The 20,254-nt window shown below is 44.8% G+C and overlaps 1 protein-coding gene across 2 annotated transcripts in view; it reads right to left on the bottom strand.

Annotated features, from left to right (window-relative positions):
* Positions 1-20,254, bottom strand: part of TMCO4 (transmembrane and coiled-coil domains 4) — a 443,311-nt gene that overhangs the window by 402,765 nt on the left and 20,292 nt on the right. The window contains exon 2 of one of the 2 annotated variants that reach the window (XM_078642487.1): positions 4,785-4,937. In XM_078642487.1, coding sequence (XP_078498613.1) covers positions 4,785-4,906 — 122 coding nt within the window. In that variant the 5' untranslated portion in view covers positions 4,907-4,937. Of the gene's footprint in view, positions 1-4,784; positions 5,015-20,254 lie in introns of both variants that reach the window. The other variant, XM_078642488.1, reaches the window with a different exon arrangement.

The raw sequence follows: 20,254 nt of genomic DNA, 5'->3' as shown, positions 1-20,254 counted from the left end.
GAAAAGCTGACGCTAAGCCTATAGTTATTCCCTAACTACACCTCTAACCTTACTGCAGGACTAAAGGTAACATAACAGAAGTAAATGTATTCAACTTAAGTTCAGCACTGGAGTGAGTCAAGCACCACACATGGTACTGCACCACACTCTCAATTAACAAAACGGAAGCAGGGACTTACACTAATATGCATATGAAATTATGTTAAATCAAAAAAATGTGAGTTAAAATATATATGTGTATGTGTGTGTGTGTGTGTGTGTGTGTGTGTGTGTGTATTCACCACAAAAATGAAAATTAGAGTGTTATGGTTAGGTGAAATTGTCAGTTAAAACATAACATGTTAAAATAAAAAAACACTCAAATTCACCAGTTAAAGTTAACTCAAGTAGCTATAATTCCAGCCTTTGCCATACAGTGTTGTCATCAATGATGTCATTTCAGTTGGCATCAGTGATTTTATCAATGATGTCATAGAAAATGTCATGAGGGATGTAATATGTGAAGTCATAAGCAGAACATGGTGAAGACACACGTTATAGTTACTAGAGTAATGTCAAATAGCAAAAAGGTGTAGATGTACCCCTAGGTACAATACAAGATTGACTCGTGAGTGCATTTATATGTGTAAATTCACCTTCGTGAATATGTGCCTTAATTTTACAAACTTGGGGCAAAGACACCCAGGTGCAAATATAATTATTTATAGGCCTCGCTTGCATTTTTGCCCGGATTTACACAAGTAGTGACATGTGCAAACACTTTTTTATGCTTGGTTTGGGCACCTTATAAACCTATTTTTCCACTGATGTCCTCGCAACTACTATCAGCTTGTGGTTAATGACAAGGCAAAGCCGAGGGAAGGCCATTTGCACTTGTTCTGAAGGGTGGCATGCTGAAGCTGGCACGAATACTGTTGAACTCGTTTTATCACTAGCGCTCAGTTCTTAATTGGCCCAGGAAATGTTTCCAAAACCTGGTTTATTATAAACCACCTTGGGTCAAACCCTCTGATGAGTGCAGCCGAGCACGACGACAGAAATGAGGGCATAGCTAACTCGATACATTGTAACATTTTGTCAATCACCTGTTCCCCGGTGATCACGAGTTGCGAACGTTTCTGTAGTAAAATACTTGTATACTAAGTGTTCCAAAAATAGCTACGCGTACTGGAAGCTTTCAACAAGAGGTAATTTTGGAAATATGCCTTCCTGTTATTTTGAACTTAAAGGCCTCACTCGTTAGCGCTAGAATTATGCTTGGACTCGAGCCTTCCTCATTTTAATTGCTGTACTTTCCCGTATGTAAATAAATGACAAAGCTCTTTGGAAAGAAGTAGTTCTTACTCAACATTGGTCGATGGAGTGTAATCACTTGTTTTGTCCACCCTTGACCTCCTGGAGGAAGGCTTCACTGCTCAGGGTCAAGACAGTAAAGTGTACAAAGGGAATAACGTGGCTGCCCAACTGGAGTACTGTGGTATTTAGAGCATGGACACCACCCAGGAGCCGGAGCTGCCACTACAACCAAGCAAACACATGAGCCAGTGTTAAAAACATCAATCAACAAATATGCAAAGCTATAATGGGCAAAGCTTTGGATCGACGGTCCTCATGTTTTACAGGATCGTAGATAGATTAACATACCACCTTTTTTAATGCATTAATTCAATCAGGGCTTGATTACGGTAATGTCATGTACTTAGCCACGACTGCAGCCCTGGTATACCAACACCAGGTAGTTGAAAATGCAGCAGTAAGCCTAGTTACTCATACAGCAAGAAGATAACTCAATTGCACTGGCGCTAAGTGAAAAATTGGGTTGTTTTTAAAGCCCTGGCCACTATGCCTAGAGGAGTCTATCAATATTCCCCTGAATTTGTAGCAGACAAATTATTTTATCTCTATACAAATTCTTTACATTCAGCCTCTGCCTGTCATTTTGCCATCCCTAAAACCATTTGTAAATTTGGAGATTGAGCTTTTCAAGTTCTGGCAGCAAAGATCTGGAAATCCCCCTCTTTTGCTCTTCGCTCTGATCCAATTTTAGCTCCTTTAAGAAATCCTTCAAAAACATATTTATTCTAATGTCCTTTCCTCAACAGATTTAGAGGTTAATTGATTTTCTAGTGCCAAGATGCGTCAGCGAATGAAAGTTTTAAAAAGGAAACAAAATAGATTATTAAATAACCCACCACACAGTGAAAGTTCAGCCTTAAACAATCAGAGTCAGACAATTATAGACCATCCTCACTCAGCCTTAACCATCATAGAACAGGCTGAAAGAGCACCCCTAGGTTTTTGTCTTCACAGAGACTGGACTTTAGAGGCCATGGCAGCTCGCACGATCACAAAGCAGGAATGATAGAGATGAAACTCAGTGTTGAACAGTCCGGCCACCTGAATTTGGTAGGTGTCATCCTCATTTTACTTTTATTAACTCACCTGGCAAACAAAATGACTCAATAGTCTTTAACAGGGGTGGCTCCACCTCAAAAGAAGAGGTTTGTTGCACCCGCCTGCTGCCTGCGCAACAGGCAAACACAAATAAATAAAATGGGATCTCAATGTAATTTTATTATTTATTTGCCACCCCACCGGCGCACGCTGTGTACAGAGCGAGGGTGGGGGCGGGGTGGAATCCAGCAAATGCAGGATGACAGCACTGGTATACAGTGCGCAAGTCGGATTGGCCAGCTGTCTTGCAACGGCCAGCCCCACATGTGCAGTGTAGAGCCAGAAAGCCAAAAGCTGTGAAACAGCCTTGAGATTGCTGGCCCAGGCCCTTGCCTCAAAAGGAGCGCTGAGTTAGCCTGCTCCAACCAATCCTGGAGCTTTTCTCATGCCGACAAGAGTAGTTCCAGGATTGGTTGGATCTCATTCCACTGAGCAGGAAGGGAAGTCCTTCCCTTTCCGGCTCGTGGACAACCAGGATCTGATTCCTGGCACAGTAGTGATGCATTGGTCGTGCTCCCGCTCCTTATAGTGAGTTGTGCGCCATCGCACCCCACCATAATTTTTTAATACTAGCTGCCACTGGTCTTTAACTGGGTCATGTGCTTTTCAAACCATTATCACCCTCCAAAAAGTGTTAATTTTCAATCCACCATAATATTGAATCATCGTGTTAAACCCCAGATTTCACCTGCATTTTTGATTCAAGAAGTTGACAGGCGTGCCTGAAGTCACAATACACCACAGTCCAAGCATGTCACAGTTTCGCCTCAACTGTAAAACATGCTCAGCACTACCAAGAACATCCTCAGTCCTACACCATTACAGAGTAGACACTATGGGGTCCAATCTTAGCGATAAGTCACCAAAGAACAAGGTTTACAAAGATACACTCCAGTCCTAACCATCACCAGTCAGACAAAGCAGAGAACAATCTTGGTACTAAAGCCTTACAGAGAAGTCATTGCAGAAAAAAACCTTACAGCAAACCAGCCACTACCATGCACCACAAATAAACACTTCAGACCAAAAGCACTGCAGAACTCCATATCAGTCATACATTACTGGGGAGTGGACACTCCAGATCAAACCCTGCTCTACCTATCACAAAGGAAGCAATGAATATGTGCATTTAAACCTTAGATTCGCACAGAGCAGGATGTATATAGGTCTGTAAATGTAAATGTAAATGTAAATGTAGGTGTACTTATATAGCGCAAACCTGTCACACAAAGGGCATCCTGGCGCTTGCTTAGGGAACCCGTCCTGGTATTCCCCTGTGAGAAACCCCGGCAGGGTGTCCACAAGGTGAAAGCCAGGCATCCCGCCGCGAGGGGCCGTAGTGGAGATTAAGCAAGCTATTGCCCAGAGTTGCAGAGTGTGACCCCGTGATTCGAGTAGGCACTGGTGCGAGAATTGTCGAGTCCGTGGAATTTTGAGCCCGAGACCCGCCGAGGCGGGGAATCGAACCCTGGTCCACGGTCGATCTCAGCTTCCGGGTCTGCCGCCTCTAACCACTGAGCCACGCTTCTTATTTACATCAAGCTATGAGAGCCAGCACTCCAGACCAACCTTCACTCTATACCACCACAGATCTGGCAAGAGAGACCAATCTTAGTGCTCAGTCAAGAGAAGCCACTAGGGAGCTGGACAGCCTGAAAAGAAGAATAACTTCAGAGGCCAACCTCAGATCATTGTAGGGCAGACACCAAGCAGACCAATCACATTCCACAAACCCCCCCATCGTAGAATAGGCACTACAGAGAGCAATGTAAACCTAAATCACCGCAGTAAGTTCCTATACAAACCATGCTCATGTTTGAACCATCACAAAGTAACATCGGTTAATTTGATGGTAACAAACGTTTTTTGTTTAAGGAGCTAGCAGCCAACACTGTTAAATGCTGGCGTTGTTGAATACCAAGTCCGACGAGTCTTGATTTTATTCAGTACTTCTTTCTTCCACCACCCTACACTTTCTGCCTTTTTATTTCAATCTTGCAAGTTATTTTGTATCCCTCCTCTAGCCCTTTGTTATTGTTTTTGCTATATTCCTATACCTCCTCCATACTCTCTCTTACTCTGGGTCAAAGTCTGATGAGAAAACACTAGCCCTGGTCCCAAAAAAGAGCATCAGTGCTCCTCACCTGCTAACACCGACACAAATTAAGTAATGCAGAGAAGGCACTATAGAGAACAAGGTTACACCTAAACCAGTACAAAGAAAGAATACCCTCATATCTCAACCATCAAAGAGCAGGCCCTGCGAGCGTTTGGGTTAGGAGGGTGACTGTGTAGTCACTTCCACTCATTTTTGATTCCTTCTTTGTTACCTTTGCTCCTTTTCAGGGAAGAGCTGGGCCATGGTGACTCCACAGAGACCGGCATAGGCAAAGCGGGCAGGCTCGCTCAGCTGCCTGCCCAGCACGACACAGGAGTCCGTATCGTCCTTCATGGAAGGGCTGTCACCACTCTGCAAAATCTACCTGGAAGAGGAAAAGAAAAATCACTGAACAGCCAACGCAGAGCTCAACAAAGGGCTTCTGATAATCTCTTTCATTTGCTGGCATACAGTGCCTCTCGACTGCAGCTCAGCCGGGCACACAGAGGTCATTCACACCCACAAAAAAACGTAAGAGTGCCAAATTCTGCAGATTCTAGAGGGATCAGGACAAGTAGCAGGAGAGGAAGGGTGGAATGCAAGTGAGGCAGAAAGGAAATTGAGAAGGGACCAGGAGGGGTCAAGGCAGGCAGGGGTGCAGGTGAGAGTATGGTAGAGTGTAGATTAAACAGGAGTGGCAGAGTTGGGCAGCAGGAGAGTAAGGGTAGGGAGCTGGAGTTGCAGAAAGGAAGGAAGCAGAGAGGCGAGCCTGGAAAGGGTGAGTGTGAGAAACCAGAACTTTTAGCAGTGTCCCCCAACTTTTTGCCCCCATTTTGACTACTAGATGCTGGTTTTCTGACTCTGATTGCGCCCCGGGCTCTGCTAACCAGACCCAGGGCCTTTGCTCTATGTAAAAGGTATATGGTAATTAGGCATAATTACAATTGGTACTAACAATCTACCAGTAAGTCCCTAAGTCCCTAGTATATGGAAGGGCATGTAGATTTAGAGGCCCAGAAGATGTAATGCACTTAAGCGTGCACTGCTGTGTGGCCTTCTGTTATTTTAAAAGTCAGCACTGCCTTGCAGGTTGCTTTGAAATCAACATTAAATACAATTTTGACTTTGGAATTAAAGTACTTCCAAAGTCTTAAACCACCTTTTTTATACATATGTCACCCCTTAGGTCTCCTAGAGGTGCCCCAGGCATAGGGTGCCTTGTAACTATAAGCATGGACATTATAACAGTTGTTTTATAAGCCATGGTGAGGGTAAACTGCCAATTTCATGTTTCCTTATTGTAGTGCATTAGCTCTATAGACTAACATGGGAAGGCTTATTTAAACTTAAATAAAGTCTAACTATTGACAGAGTGAGCAAAATGATAGTTCAGAATGCCAAAATATTAGTTAGAATGAATCCAACAACTTGCCTTGGTTGGATTTATTGGAACTATGACAGAAAAGAAGTTAAAGAACTTGTTTTTTTGTTGTGGCTAAATCCAGTCTTCTAGTAACCTCTCCTGATTAGCCAGCTGTTGACAGATTGAGCCAAACTGTTTTGACAAGGTGTGAGGTGGCCTTCAGTAAAACAAAGGAGACATCTGGTAGGAAGAGAACTGTTGCTGCCAAGCAGAGGAAGGGGGCTGAGTAGCCAAACAGGTCTTCAAAGAGGGAATGGCAGTAACAGGCTAACACCCACTTTCTGCATCCGCAGCCAGATGGAAGTCCCAGTAATTGAATTAGCAGGTTGTAAGGGGAGTGTTAGGGAAAGTTAGCCACACCAGTAGGTTGGGTTAGCCAGACCTTAAGCTCCAGGATAGATTTTCTCAATTTTGGAATTTGACAAACAGTGATTTTTGGGACAAAAATATGCCACACTTTGGAAGAAGTTGTCATACCTGAAGATGGCACCCTGAACCCCATTGGTCAGGGGTGCCCCTCTGCTTGTCACCCCAGAGGCAAGGATAAATATGGGAGAGCTGCCCAGCAACTCAGATCCCTGCCTGAAGAAACAAGGAGTTTCTACAGCAAAAGAAGGACTTAGCCTTGCACTAAAGGTTTAAGGAGTGGACTACCTGAACCAACAGTTTAAAAGATCTCTGCCTGCATCATCTCTACCAAGAAGGAACCAGCTGACCACCTTCAGCTGGACTTTAAAGGATTTGGCCAGGTGAATGGTGGGCCCTGTAGTTCCAACTCTCCAAGGAGCAACTGAGAGCTTCTGGAACCTTGGCTGGTGTTGCGGACCCATAAAGAACCCGAAAGGGTCTTCTGGAGGCAGCTCCAGAAGTCTGAGATCACTTTAAGCATTTTGCCCAAAAAACTTCATAAGTTGACCAACCAGTCATCGAGAGTCAAGTCAGCAGCATCAAACCGCAACCCATCCTGAAATTGCCCCACAGAAGCACCAGAGCACTTTGTCGTAAACAAGACTCCAGGAATTGATCGAGGCATCCCGCTGAAGCAAGCCACTGTTGTCGAAACCAAACCCGGCCTACAGAGTAGACCTGCTCAACGTCAAGAGAAAAAGCTCTAAAAAAGTGACTAAGTCAGAAGGTAAAAACTTGACCGGGCCCTACTGCCCGTTATATTCGACCTACACTCCATCGCAGTCAGCCTGAAACGTTGACTTTGTCCCAGTCTTGCGCGACCAGATGTCCCAAGTTGGTGCTTTTGGCTTTTAAGCACTGGAAAGTTTTCTTTAAAAATTCATATCTCCGGTTCCCTACATTGATTTTTGGTGTTTTGGTGTCATTTTAATGATAAAATATTTTCCTATTTTTATAAATTGGAGTTTAATTTCTATTGTATTTGGTGTCTTACTTATTAAATGCATTGGTCTTTTAAATGCTTTACACACCTGTCTCCTAAGTTAAGACTGCTTGCTCGCAGCCAGCTACCAAGGGTTGAGCGAAGGAATAATTTATTGAGGCCTTGACTGGACCTTATATAGTGATTGCGGTCTTATTACTAGCAGTAGGTAGTTACCTACCTACACCTACTAACAAACCACCTTCCAACAGTGAGGCATAGAGGGGAGCAATGGGGACAGATGGCACCATATACTACCACCGCCTGCTGGTACCTGGAAGAGTACCTTAAACAGTAACAGCAGCACGATCTCTGATCACACACAAAACAAGCACAGCAAAGGCAGCAGCAAAATTGTCCTACAGACACAGAAAAGAAAGCACAGGTCAAATTCACTGAGAACTCCGGCACCAGCTGCTGCAGTGAGAGTTACTACTGGACCTGCTGGTACAATTGTTGTAGTTCACCATAAATAATATTGGACAAGCATTGCATTAACAACGTCAAGGATGGCACCCACAGGATACTAAACAACACAAAAAAATGCAGAGAAATAGAGAAACAAAAATGTAAGAAAGAAAACGAAGTAAGAAAGACACATGAGTGAGAATCAATAATGAAAGGATATGAGGAAAGAAAGGATTAAATGGTGGAAGATTGGAAGGATGAATGAAAGAAAAGAAGTGTTAAAAGATTAAAAGAATGAAAGAACAAATGCAAAGAAGGTAGGTAGAACAGCAGGAAAAGGAGACGAGAAAAGAAAAAAGAAGGGAAACGAAGGATGAAAGGAAGGAAGCAAGAAAGCATGGACTAAAACTGATGAATGTCATGAAGATGAAAGAAACAAAGAAGTTTATATGAAAGAAGGAAAAGACAGGGAAACCAAATGGAATCAAGGAAAGAAAGATGCAAGAAACGAGCAAAAAAGTGGAATAGGAAAAGAGTGAAAGATAGAAAATGCTACACAGTAGGAAAACGAAAAAGAAAGTTGAATTAAAAGAAAAATATGCAAATTAAAAATATGCTATGGGAACACTCGAGGAAAGAAAAACAATGAAAGGAAGCTAGAAAGAGGAAAATGGGGAAAAGTCTACATTAGAAACAAGTGAGAACAAAAAGAAAGAAAACTCAAAAACAAAGAAAAAAAGATAACCCTGAGAATAAAAAGATGATAGCTTAGAAAAATAAAATGATAATAAGAAAGATGTAGACAAAATATAAATGGGGGACTGCAGGATAGAAACCAAAAAACAACAGAAAAAAAGAACGGAGGAACAACCAAAAGGTGGAGTAAATAAAGAGTGAGGGAAAGATGGGCCAAGAGGAAAAATATTTGTAGGAAAGAGATCGAAAGAAGGAAAGAAGTGTAGAGCAACACCAGAAAAATAAATCAGGGCATACATAAAGATAAATAGGAATGAGTGAGATGGGACGAGAGGGGAAGAAACAGGTAGGAAGGAGACCACAAAGCGAAAATAGGAGGAAATGGGAAATGCTGCAATAAGAGTGCATTGAGAAATGAAAAAAGGAGGGTAAGCGGAGTGCTAGAATAGTAGTTTGGAGTGATAAAAAGGAAAAAGACATAGTAGTAAGAGAGAAAAGTAGCGATTCGGGAGAGAGAAAAGTTTTTAAAATAGAGGTGAGGAAAACTGAGAAACTACGGATATTAATACTTATTAGATGGGTATTTCAGATATTGTGCTTCCCCTCCTTGGCATTCTGTGGACATTCTAGACATTAAGGTGGCCTGGACAAAGTGTCAGTATGGCGTCCGTGGAGCAACTTAGAACTTCTTGGCATAATTTAGGCATTACGGGCAAATGATGACCACACACATTCTAAATTATCTTACAGTGGTCTGTCTGGGCATCATGGTGGGTGTCTTATAAGACTTTTTGTGAGCATCATACTCATCTTCAGGGAGAATTGGCCAATAGAGCAATCTAGTAGTGCCTGAAGGACTGGTCTGACAGTTAGTGGGCAGTTTATTTTGTTTGGCTTGTTTGTGGGCTTGTTATGTGGCATGGGTGGCTGGTATTTGCTACCGATTTCCTTGATATTCCTGCAAATTTTGCCTGCAGCAAGAACAAATGCATGCAGTATCCCATGCCTTGCAAAACCTCTTTATAGCATGTCTTTATAAGTCCAAAACGACCCAGTATGTAAATGCAGGCTACTTTTTTAGCCATCGGATTCGCTGATGAGTGCCACTTTTATTTTGGTACAAAAGGGGGTGGTGATGGACGGAGCATCTGAACCAATCAAACATTCACACCCAGTCAATAGATCTGGGTTTAATCCATCACCGTTCTTTAGCCCACTCTGCCACCCCAGTTCAGACATGGCCATATTTTGGAGTACTGGCCTTTTTTCTGTTCCAGTCGGACTCTGCTCATCTCGGTGGCAACCCATTGCATGTTGGTGGCCCTAGCAAACCTTAGCTGTCCTGAGTATGTTGCCTGCATATTGGCATAAGTGTTGAAATCCCAGGTACGATGGTGGATTTTCCTGGCAAATGTTGGCACCCATGACTTCTGTAGGTTGGACTGTCAAACGGTTAGCATTTCTGACTTATGGGGTCAGGACTAGCATACTATGAGCATCCCCTCCATTTAATTGTGATACATGGTAATGTGAGGTAAATTCTGGCCTTGTGGGCCAGCAGAATATGAGTACTTGTTGAAAATGACAAGCTGGTGTTTGAGGGCCAAATGTGGATTAATAAAAAATCAAACAAACTGATGTTTGAATGACAAAAACATATTAAAACAAACATTTGCAATGCAATAAGTCGCGCATTTACGATAATTTAAGCCATTGTCATTTACAGTCTTCAAAGAAGCAGCCGCAATTGTCCGGGGCTGCTTGAAAGTGAAAGCGTGCATGGCGCGCTGAAAGTAGAAAGCACGTCATGCCTGCAGTAGGAGAAACTCATTAAAGAAAATAGTGCTTACAGACTAAATACGAAATACAGTGTCGCAACAGAAGTAAAAGGGCTAGTCGCCGTGGGAGGTTACAAATGCAGAAAAGGTGGTACCAAGGAGGAACTAACAAGCCTGATAACGACGTGGAAGTCAGAGTTTACAAAGGACAATGACACAAGCCAATTTAAAAAATGGGCGGAGAGTGGGCGGGGCTTCAAAGCCATACTCCAATGCTGCATGCCTCACAGCAGTGCATGCGCTGCCCAGGCTCGACCTAAAAAAAATATGTAGGTTTTTCTTTGAGAGAATCTATTTAACCAAAATAAAACGCTTATGTTTGGGAACAAATCTTCGTTTATCTTTTTTCAGAAAATGTCAGACTTGTTTGTGGGACAAAATGATTGCTTTTCCATAATAGACTGATGAATGAGGTTCAGCAATAATCATGCTGGTTTGGAGAAGTGTATTCCAGATGCTATTTCATTGGGGACATAGTGTGCTTGCTGCTATTGCTGTTGCTTCATGGTGGTTCATGTGGATGTACTTCAATACTGAGTTATGCCAGAGGCTGCACGATAGGTATAACCTTAGAGAGATGTCTGCTGTCTGATTTTCTATCATTTCTATATTCTAATCAGTGCCCCTGGTTTGTTAGCCATTAAGAAGTGTCTGATCTGACATATAGCCAGCTGTCTACTGATTCAGCATAACCTGTTTTTTAATGTTTACACCTGCCACTTGCAAGTAGATTCTCCATGATTATGTATTGACTGCAAATCTACTTAGAATGAGCAAAGTGGGAAAATAGGAGGAGCTGGAAAATAGAAACAAAGAAGATGAAACATTAGATCATTCCCATCTTGCAAATGGCAGCGGTCAAATTATTTCAACTGCCTGTACAGCCTAGGGTTTTTTAGGGAAATGCAAGTGAAAATGTTCCCTTTTGTTACTATGTTTTCTTGGGGGGGGGGGTAAACAGGAAATATTCCAGATGCCGCGGAGGAGGATGAGATGCGTCTGACACACCATAAAAGTTTTTGAATATTTCATGAAACCCCCTTCTGGGCTGCCGGTACAAATTTGAAAAATGTGTTGAGAAATACACAATGTGGTGACATTGTTTAAAATGTTCTTGGGAAAGAAAGACTCTCATAACTTCTCCAGGAGATCAGCTATAGTACGAGGGGCTTTATGTTTTATATTATTTGCCGAGTGTCCACACAAAGCGCCCTACAAACCCTGTAGCATAAACTTTGCAAATCAAGCTGTGCAATGAAGCATTTGGCCCCAATGTTGTAAATATTTTTCCAAGGAAGACAATCTCCAAAACCTAACACACTCGTCTCACTCTCTTGATGCTATTGAAAGTATGGTTAAAGGTGGAGGTGTTGTATGCGTTTGGCTACTACCTCGTACATTTTCTGGCTCTGGGTCCTCCCTTCACATAAAGAACAGGCAAACAGCAGTGCAAGTACAAAACAGGTACAGCATCAGCAAAGGCTGTGAAAGCTTCCTTTCAAAATAAAGGCTGTGATAAAGTAGACCAAACAGCATAGGTGTGCACTGCACCTGTACACAGAATACTCAATAAATCACATGCATATCTGAGTCTCCTTGCAGGTAAATTACCATACAGAAAGATATGGCAGGGTAACGAAGGCTTCTAATGATTCCAGAATTAGTGGATCCCCCAAACAAAGGAGATCCTTATGCAATAGCTCACTTTGTCCAAATAATTATGGTGATTCTTGGTTTCTGCACACTTTCACTGTGTCCCAGTAGAGTGCGTGTGATGAGATAGGCCTGCCCTCCCATAGGAATGCATGGGGAATGTATGTGTCCCTGGTAGTTCCTGATGCGTGGGGTGTGCAAGGTCGAGTCTGGTATGTGCGGACTCATGTGATTGAATGCTGCGCAATGATGTGTGCAGCCTGTTTGTGTCTAATATGGAAGTGCCACTTCTGTTTTCCGAGCCCACGAGAGGCTCAAGGCGCTACATCGGTTTTCCGAGCCCACGAGAGGCTCAAGGCGCCATTTGTTCTCGAGTCCCCAGATGGGGGGGACTCCACCTATCAGGGGGCAATTTGTTTGCTCGGAGCCCACGAGAGGCTCAAGAAGGCCCCATTGCTTTAGAGCCCGAGAGGCTCAGGGGCACCTTTCCTAGTTGGTAGAGCGGCCCCAGAAGGCAGCGGGCCGCTCCCACCTGGCCCCACATTGTGTTAGAGCCATGAGGGCTCCAGGGGCATACCTTGTTCAGAGCCACGGAGGCTCTAGGGGGCATTTCCTTTGTCCAGAGCCTGTGAGGCTGCCACATTGGCCCCTCCATTGTTGCTACAGCTGCCCAGCACTTAGTGGGCAGCTGCTACGTTTAGCCCCCCCCTGACATTGCGACACAGGGCGTCCTAGCCCCAACAAGGCCAGTTGGCCTGGGTATAGTTATGAGTTCATGCTAATGTGATTTCTGCAAAGTGTTCTTTGCTGCACCTCTGAATGTGTTGTTTATGCATCATGTGTGCTCCTGTGCTGCACCTCTGAATGTGTTTTGATGCGTCATGTGCCTTGTTCCTTACACCTCTGAATGTTTTAGGCATCAAGTGTTTCTCCTGCACCTCTGAATGTGTTTTGATGCATCATGTGCCTTGTTCTTACACCTCTGAATGTGTTGTTTATGCATCATGTGTTCTCCTGTGCTGCACCTCTGAATGTATTTTGATGCATCATGTGCATTGTTCTTACACCGCTAAATGTATGTTTATACCTCATGTGTCTTTCCTACACCTCTGAATGTTCTATGCATCATGTGTGAAGCTTCTGATTGTTATATGTTCTAAGTGCTAGTTCAATCAATCAATCAATCATGCCATTTGTATAGCGCACTACTCAGTTCTACTAAGTGCATACTCCTGACAGTGGTCCAGGTGGCCCTGTCTTGTACATATCCCCTGTAAATTCTGCCCGTGCCTGTTGGCACATTGTAAAGTGTGTGTTTTTATCTAATGTGTTTTGCTGTAATACAAAGGCTATTTTTATACATAACCTTGTGTGGAGTTTCCTTTGTGGTGGGCCTTGGGTGTTGTTGCTGGGTGCGTGCGCAAACACTTAACTCACATTGCCTCCAAGTTTGGCCTTACTGCTCGTGTCACGTTACCAAGGGGTGAGCAGGGGTTATCTTGGCGTGTAACTCCCTTGCCCTGACGTGGGAATGGTGGTCTCTGACTGACTGTGACGCAAGCCTTGGCCAGCCAGAGATCCCCTTTCTAACATTGGCTGGCAGCGGAAGGGATCCGGATTTGTGTTTGCGCTGTACCACAGTAGCAGCTGGCTGCACCACAAAACTCTGCATTTTAGATAAATCACATTTTGGGGATTATTGATTTAAGTTGCTAAAAATGTCATTTCTGTGGAAATGTGTTTCTTGTGCACTGTGAGTTAGGTGTCCCTAGCTCGGGAGGGTAGATCATCCCCCTAAGTGCAGTGTGTTTTCTGGATTCACCAGAAGGGTGGGATCCAGTGGTGGCAGCATAAATGTGTCCAGTGCATGTGTCCCCCGTCCCTGTCCTGGAGTAATGGTACCTGTGTCACGTGTGGTCAGATTGAGAAATCAGGGCTAGTAGAAACTGCCTTACCAGTCTGGGGGAGGGCGTGTGTGGATGAATGGTGTGAGTTCTCTGGATGGGGAGCTTGCTGAATACTTGTGTGCTCTTGTTTTTCTCAGATACCTAAGTTCCGTGTGTTGAACTTTTCCCAAGAACGTCTGCAGAAGTGGAGCCTGCTTTTGATTTCTGTGGTCTGTTTGGAGACAGAATTTTGGAGTTGGTAAGGTTCTGGGAGGAGAGAGACATAGGGGATGGAGTGATTCCAAAAGGAGTGGCTGAGGTGTCTTCCAGCCCAGTGTGGTGGAAGAGGTTCAGTGTAGCCCAGCTAGGTCTCAGTGTAGGGGCTCACGTCCTGTCTCAAGAGGAGAAGGAGTGGGTGGGACTTCGTGTCTCCAGGTGCCCGAAACCCAGTGTCAGGGCCTGGAATGTTTCTGAAGGGAACGTCGGGTCGGGGGCCTAGGCTGTACTAATAGGTCATTTGAGGATGATCTCCCAGAGTGTTTAAAGAACATAGCACCTCAGTGAACAGGGTTTCAGTAGTTCTGGTGTCTGGCAGTACCGCTCCAGTTGAGAGAGTGCCGAAATTCTGGAAGGGGGTCAGAGGGAGTCTGACCCCTGTGCATCCGGTGAATGTGGATCCCAGGTGGGAGAGTTGTGTTCTGGAGGGTGCTTCAGAAGTAGAGGTAGGGTGGGGCATTCTTGCCCATGACCTCTGGTCAGCCTGAGGGTGCGGACCCTAGGTTGAAGGATCAGTGGTAGTTTGGAACTACACTGAGAAGAAGGGTGGAGAATGGCTATTGTATGGACCAGTGGTATCTGGGTGGCCTAGGGCCTGGTCCTAGCCGTGGACAACTAAGGAGTACCAGTGGGGTAGCCTGGTTGGGCCTGTCTTTTTTTTTTTAGTATGTGCTTGTCTTGTGGAACAACAGGGCGTAGAACCGGAGGGTGTCCCTGCAGTGCGGGCCCGCATCCGTGTTCTATCGCCCAAAGCAGGGAAGTCCATCACAGTGGAGATTGGTCTGCCCTGCGTTTTGGCTGGAAGGGGGTTGTGTTGGACTTGGCCCTTCAGGCAGGTTCACCCCTGAACTTTTTGCCTGGTATTATTAAATAATTATGGTGATTCTGGTTTCTGCGCATTTTCACTGTGTCCCAGTAGAAAGTGCGTGCACACTCTGAGTGCGTGTGGTGAGATAAGCCTGCCCTCCCATAGGAATGCATGGGGAAGGTATGTCTCCCTGGTAGTTCCTGATGCGTGGGGTGTGCAGGCTCAAGTCTGGTATGTGCGGACTCGTGTGATTGAATGCTGCGCAATGATGCGTGCAGCCTGTTCGTGTCTAATATGGAAGTGCCACTTCTGTTTTCCGAGCCCACGAGAGGCTCAAGGCGCCATTTGTTCTCGAGTCCCCAGAGGGGGGGACTCCACCTATAAGGGGGCAATTTGTTTGCTCGGAGACCACGAGAGGCTCAAGAAGGCCCCATTGCTTTAGAGCCCCGAGAGGCTCAGGGGGCACCTTTCCTAGTTGGTAGAGCGGCCCCAGAAGGCAGCGAGACGCTCCCACCTGGCCCCACATTGTGTTAGAGCCACGAGGGCTCCAGGGGCATACCTTGTTCAGAGCCACGAGGCTTTAGGGGGCATTTCCTTTGTCCAGAGCCTGTGAGGCTCCCACATTGGCCCCTCCATTGTTGCTACAGCTGCCCAGCACTTAGTGGGCAGCTTCTACGTTTAGGCCCCCCCCCCGCATTGCGACACAACAAGGCCAGTTGGCCTGGGTATAGTTATGAGTTCATGCATGCTAATGTGATTTCTGCAAAGTGTTCTTTGCTGCACCTCTGAATATGTTGTTTATGCATCATGTGTTCTCCTGTGCTGCACCTCTGAATGTGTTTTGATGCGTCATGTGCCTTGTTCCTTACACCTCTGAATGTTTTAGGCATCATGTGTTTCTCCTGCACCTCTGAATGTGTTTTGATGCGTCATGTGCCTTGTTCTTACACCTCTGAATGTGTTGTTTATGCATCATGTGTTCTCCTCTGCTGCACCTCTGAATGTGTTTTGATGCGTCATGTGCCTTGTTCTTACACCTCTGAATGTGTTGTTTATGCATCATGTGTTCTCCTGTGCTGCACCTCTGAATGTGTTTTGATGCGTCATGTGCCTTGTTCTTACACCGCTGAATGTATGTTTATACATCATGTGTCTTTCCTACACCTCTGAATGTTCTATGCATCATGTGTGAAGCTTCTGATTGTTATATGTTCTAAGTGCTAGTTCTACTAAGTGCATACTCCTGACAGTGGTCCAGGTGGCCCTGTCTTGTACATATCCCCTGTAAATTCTGCCCGTGCCTGTGGCACATTGTAAAGTGTGTGTTTTTATCTAATGTGTTTTGCTGTAATACAAAGGCTATTTTTATACATAACCTTGTGTGGAGTTTCCTTTGTGGTGGGCCTTGGGTGTTGTTGCTAGGTGCGCGAGCAAACACTTAACTCACATTGCCTCCAAGTTTGGCCTTACTGTTCGTGTCACGTTCCCATGGGGGTGAGCAGGGGTTATCTTGGCATGTAACTCCCTTGCCCTGACGTGGGAATGGTGGTCTCTGACTGACTTTGGCGCAAGCCTTGGCCAGCCAGAGATCCCATTTCTAACACTATGGGTGTGAAGTTACTTACAAACATGCCTAAATGTTTGCTTATACACGATGGGAATGCAACTACATTCCCATATAATGCTATATTTCATTAAACCATTGTGATTTAATGCTTTAGCATTGTTGCACACTTACACACATTTTAATTGAGTTTTCATGTTGTTCTGCTATGTTGTACACCTCACATTTTAGCTGAACCATCCCATTAAGCATTGCCTCATTGTGAAGCTGGCAAACGGAAGCGAGAATTCAGCTTTTGCTGGCAATACATGTATCTTTCCATTAATGTCCTCTCACGTTACTCACACTCGGAGAGCCTTGCACTTGCTCACTAGCACCTACCTGTAGATTTCTGTTTTAACACATGTTCTCACTTCCAATCACTGGCATTAGAAAAAAGTGAAAGAATGCAGCACCTAAACGCATTGCTTTTTTAGGTCTCACCTGCGTTGCAGTGCAGCTGCTCACTTGCGAGATCTATAGTCGTTCGTTTTCTGTCTGGCTTCTTTGGAAGTGGGGTTGGTGCACGCCCTGTCTTCCTTAGGCCCCGCCCATTAGGTCTTGCCTGCATTGCAGCGCAGCTGCTCGCTTGCAAGTTTTCTGTCTGCCTTCTTTGGAAGTGGGGTTGGTGCACGCCCTGTCTCCCTTAGGCCCCGCCCATTAGGTCTCGCCTGCGTTGCAGCGCAGCTGCTCACTTGCGAGATCTATAGTCGTTGGTTTTCTATCTGGCTTCTTTGGCAGTGGGGTTGGTGCACGCCTTGTCTGCCTTAGGCCCCGCCCACCCATCGTCTATTGCTCGTCATGCGCGCTGTGTCTCTAGCGTCCCCGCCCTCCCTGCTCCAGCCACTCTAAAAAAGCCCCCCCTGTACTCGCTCCTTGGCTCTACCCACCCTCACCCCCAGGCACTCTCTCTCCCAGTTCAGGGTTAAGCACTGTCCGTTCCACTCTGCCTCTCGCCTTCACGTTAGCGATGGCTAAGCCCCCTCGCGTAGAGCGGCGCTGATTTAAGGACACGGCACTCGGTTTCTTGATATATTTTTAAACTTTAATACTAAGCGCAGCGACAGCTTCAAGGACACCGCGCTCAGTGTTAAAGTTAAAAAATAAACCGAGCGCGGGCCTCCCTGCTTTTTTTTTTTTTTAGGTTGGTTTGGGTTCCTGATGGTGAGGGAGAAGGAGAAGCGGCCTCGAATAGATTTCCAGAGTTCGGCAGTTTAAAGGCCCCGGTGCATTGTTCGAATACCACGAGATTAGTTTCCTAGGAGACGGATGTCCGTTGGTAAAGGCACCAGGGGCCAGGAATTAGGATTGTGTTTTTTTCAACTTGATCACGCAAACCGGTGCTCACGCTCCACAATTTAAGCGTCCGTTTACAAAACCCAGAAGGAAAGCTGAAGAGCGGATTGCTCTCCCCTTGTTTCCACTTACACAGCCCTTCCATTGGCCCTGCTCTCTCACCCACTAACATGCAATACAGGAAGAAATCAGGAGGAAGCAACAGCAACCCCATGGCGTCCGCACTGCACGCCCTCGGGATGTCCCTGGACGTGAGCAGGGTTTTCCAGGCCACTGCCTTGCCGTATCTCGCCTTGTTATAAAAGGGAATTCTTGGAGTCCTATTCATGTAGTGTCGTCGTTATTGGTGAGGGCCCAGGGCATGCATGCAGGCAAAAATTTTAGAAGAGGATAGTGGAATGTTTAAAAAAGAAAAAATATACGTGAGAATGTCTTTTTACCCCATTGGTTTCAAATAGAACCGAGGAAATTCCAGGATAAATGTTAAGAAAGGCCATAAAACAGTGTAATCTTCCTCAGTAGCACACTGTTTAAGCTGGTGCAGAGTGCAGGTTTTAATTGAAATCTGTCGTCTCTGGCATCAGACTTCCCTCTCTCAGCTCGGGCTCGATGGGTGGTGCTGGTTTGCTGGTTGGGTCACAGTATTTTTGCGACATGCATTCAGAAATACCGCAAAAGTTGCTTATTTGGCTGTAAATTAATTGTTGTGCGGCCGCAAACTTTGTCAAACCAGTCCCAGATGTCATTGGAGGTCTGCCTTGAATAGCCCAGATCCTAGGGAAATGAGCTATGCACCAGCAGACTAGGAAAAAGATTACAAATATTATTGCCACAGAATTTCTGGTTTTAACCTAATCAACTAAGAACCAAAATGAGCAAATAGTGTACTAGCAGCTATTTCTTCTGAAATCATCCCCCAATTTCGTTCCACCAAGGTGACATAATCTGCATCATATTTACTTCTCAATCCCATGTCTTCTACTTTCCCTCTCAGCTCCACGCACTGTTTTTGCCTCTGAAGCTCATTCTGGTCTTTCCCTCTGCCTATTTCCCCACAACTTTGTATTCTTCTTCCTTTTCCTATTTACTTTACCTCTTTTACTCCTCCATATTTTGCTTCCTCTCATTTGCTGACCCCAAAATGGAGTACATTAATAAAGCTGTTACAGATGTTGTGTAACCATGCACGTTAATGGTATTATTAAACAGAAACGAATCCTCCGACTAGCACAGAGATGTCATGATGATTCAGGCCGGGGCTGGGAAGCTTATGTGTTGTGTATTTCTCTTTGCATATCTGGGACAGGCCTCGCATTTGCGAGAGTTTAAGCTATTGGCGTCATAAACGAAAATGCCTTTTATTTGTATTTTAAAAGCCAATATGTAAATAAAAGGCATTGTCATTTACAATGCCAATTACTCAAAATCGCGAGACCTATTGCATTGCAAATGCTTGTGTATTATATGCCCTAACTGATCACAGAGTCAGTTGACCAGACAACTGCCTTGTTTTTTAAAAATGTCTTTGGGCTATTTTTGCATTAACGACATGTTAGGCTTCCATGCACTATCCCGAGTGTCTGTGTTTTCTACGATTAATCTCAGGACACCATATTTAAAGAAGCATATTCTTTCATTTTTATTGTTCTCTACAACCTGATGTAGGGGGGGTCTCTTGTCACTGTGGGCATCTGTGGTTTTGAAAGACATTCCTTGGTCACTGGGCCCACCGATCAAGAGGCAAGTACTGTACACTGTTCGATAGAGTGCTACTTTACACCTGCTAAAGGCACCTTCTCACCAATTCTCAGTATGTAGACATTATGAGTAAGAGGGTCCATATACGCCCATAAGAAATGCAGTGACAAATCTTGGTAGTACAGCAAAGTCATGTCTAGGAGTGAGGACAGTTGCTACAGGTCACCTTCACAGTAAGCACTCAAATAAGAAATGCAACTAAAAGTGCTTCATGAGCACACAGTCAAGCGAGAGAAACTATGAGTCTGTGTGCAAGCTCTGACCTGAGGCATGTGCTATATGATGAATGGTGCTCATGTCAAAGGAAGCATGTATGTGCGTGCCTGGTATCTTAAAGCATAAACCTAGACAAAAGACAGTGAGGCACTCTATATAGTCAAGGTCAAGCATACAGTCAACCATGATAGGACAGGTAGTTGGGTTCTGAAAGCTATATTACACAGTTACTGTATTGTGATATTGTGATATTAGTGTCTACTTCCTGTGTTATTTCTTTTTACACTTCTTAATCTCCAGACTGATGGTTTCTTGGTTGAAGGTGTGCTGAGAGCCACCAGAGATGGTGAGTTTGCCTTCAGGATAAGTGGGGTGCTAGCCGTGATGGCTTTGTAAATGATGTTACTAGCTTTGAAGATGGGGTGGGATGGTGCGAGAGCCTATGGAGTGC

This window comes from Lissotriton helveticus, chromosome 5_1 (genome assembly GCF_964261635.1).
Source record: "Lissotriton helveticus chromosome 5_1, aLisHel1.1, whole genome shotgun sequence".
In the NCBI taxonomy this organism is placed as follows: Eukaryota; Metazoa; Chordata; class Amphibia; order Caudata; family Salamandridae; genus Lissotriton; species Lissotriton helveticus.
Note: the sequence above shows the minus strand (reverse complement) of the source record. Positions and strands in the feature narration are given on the sequence as shown.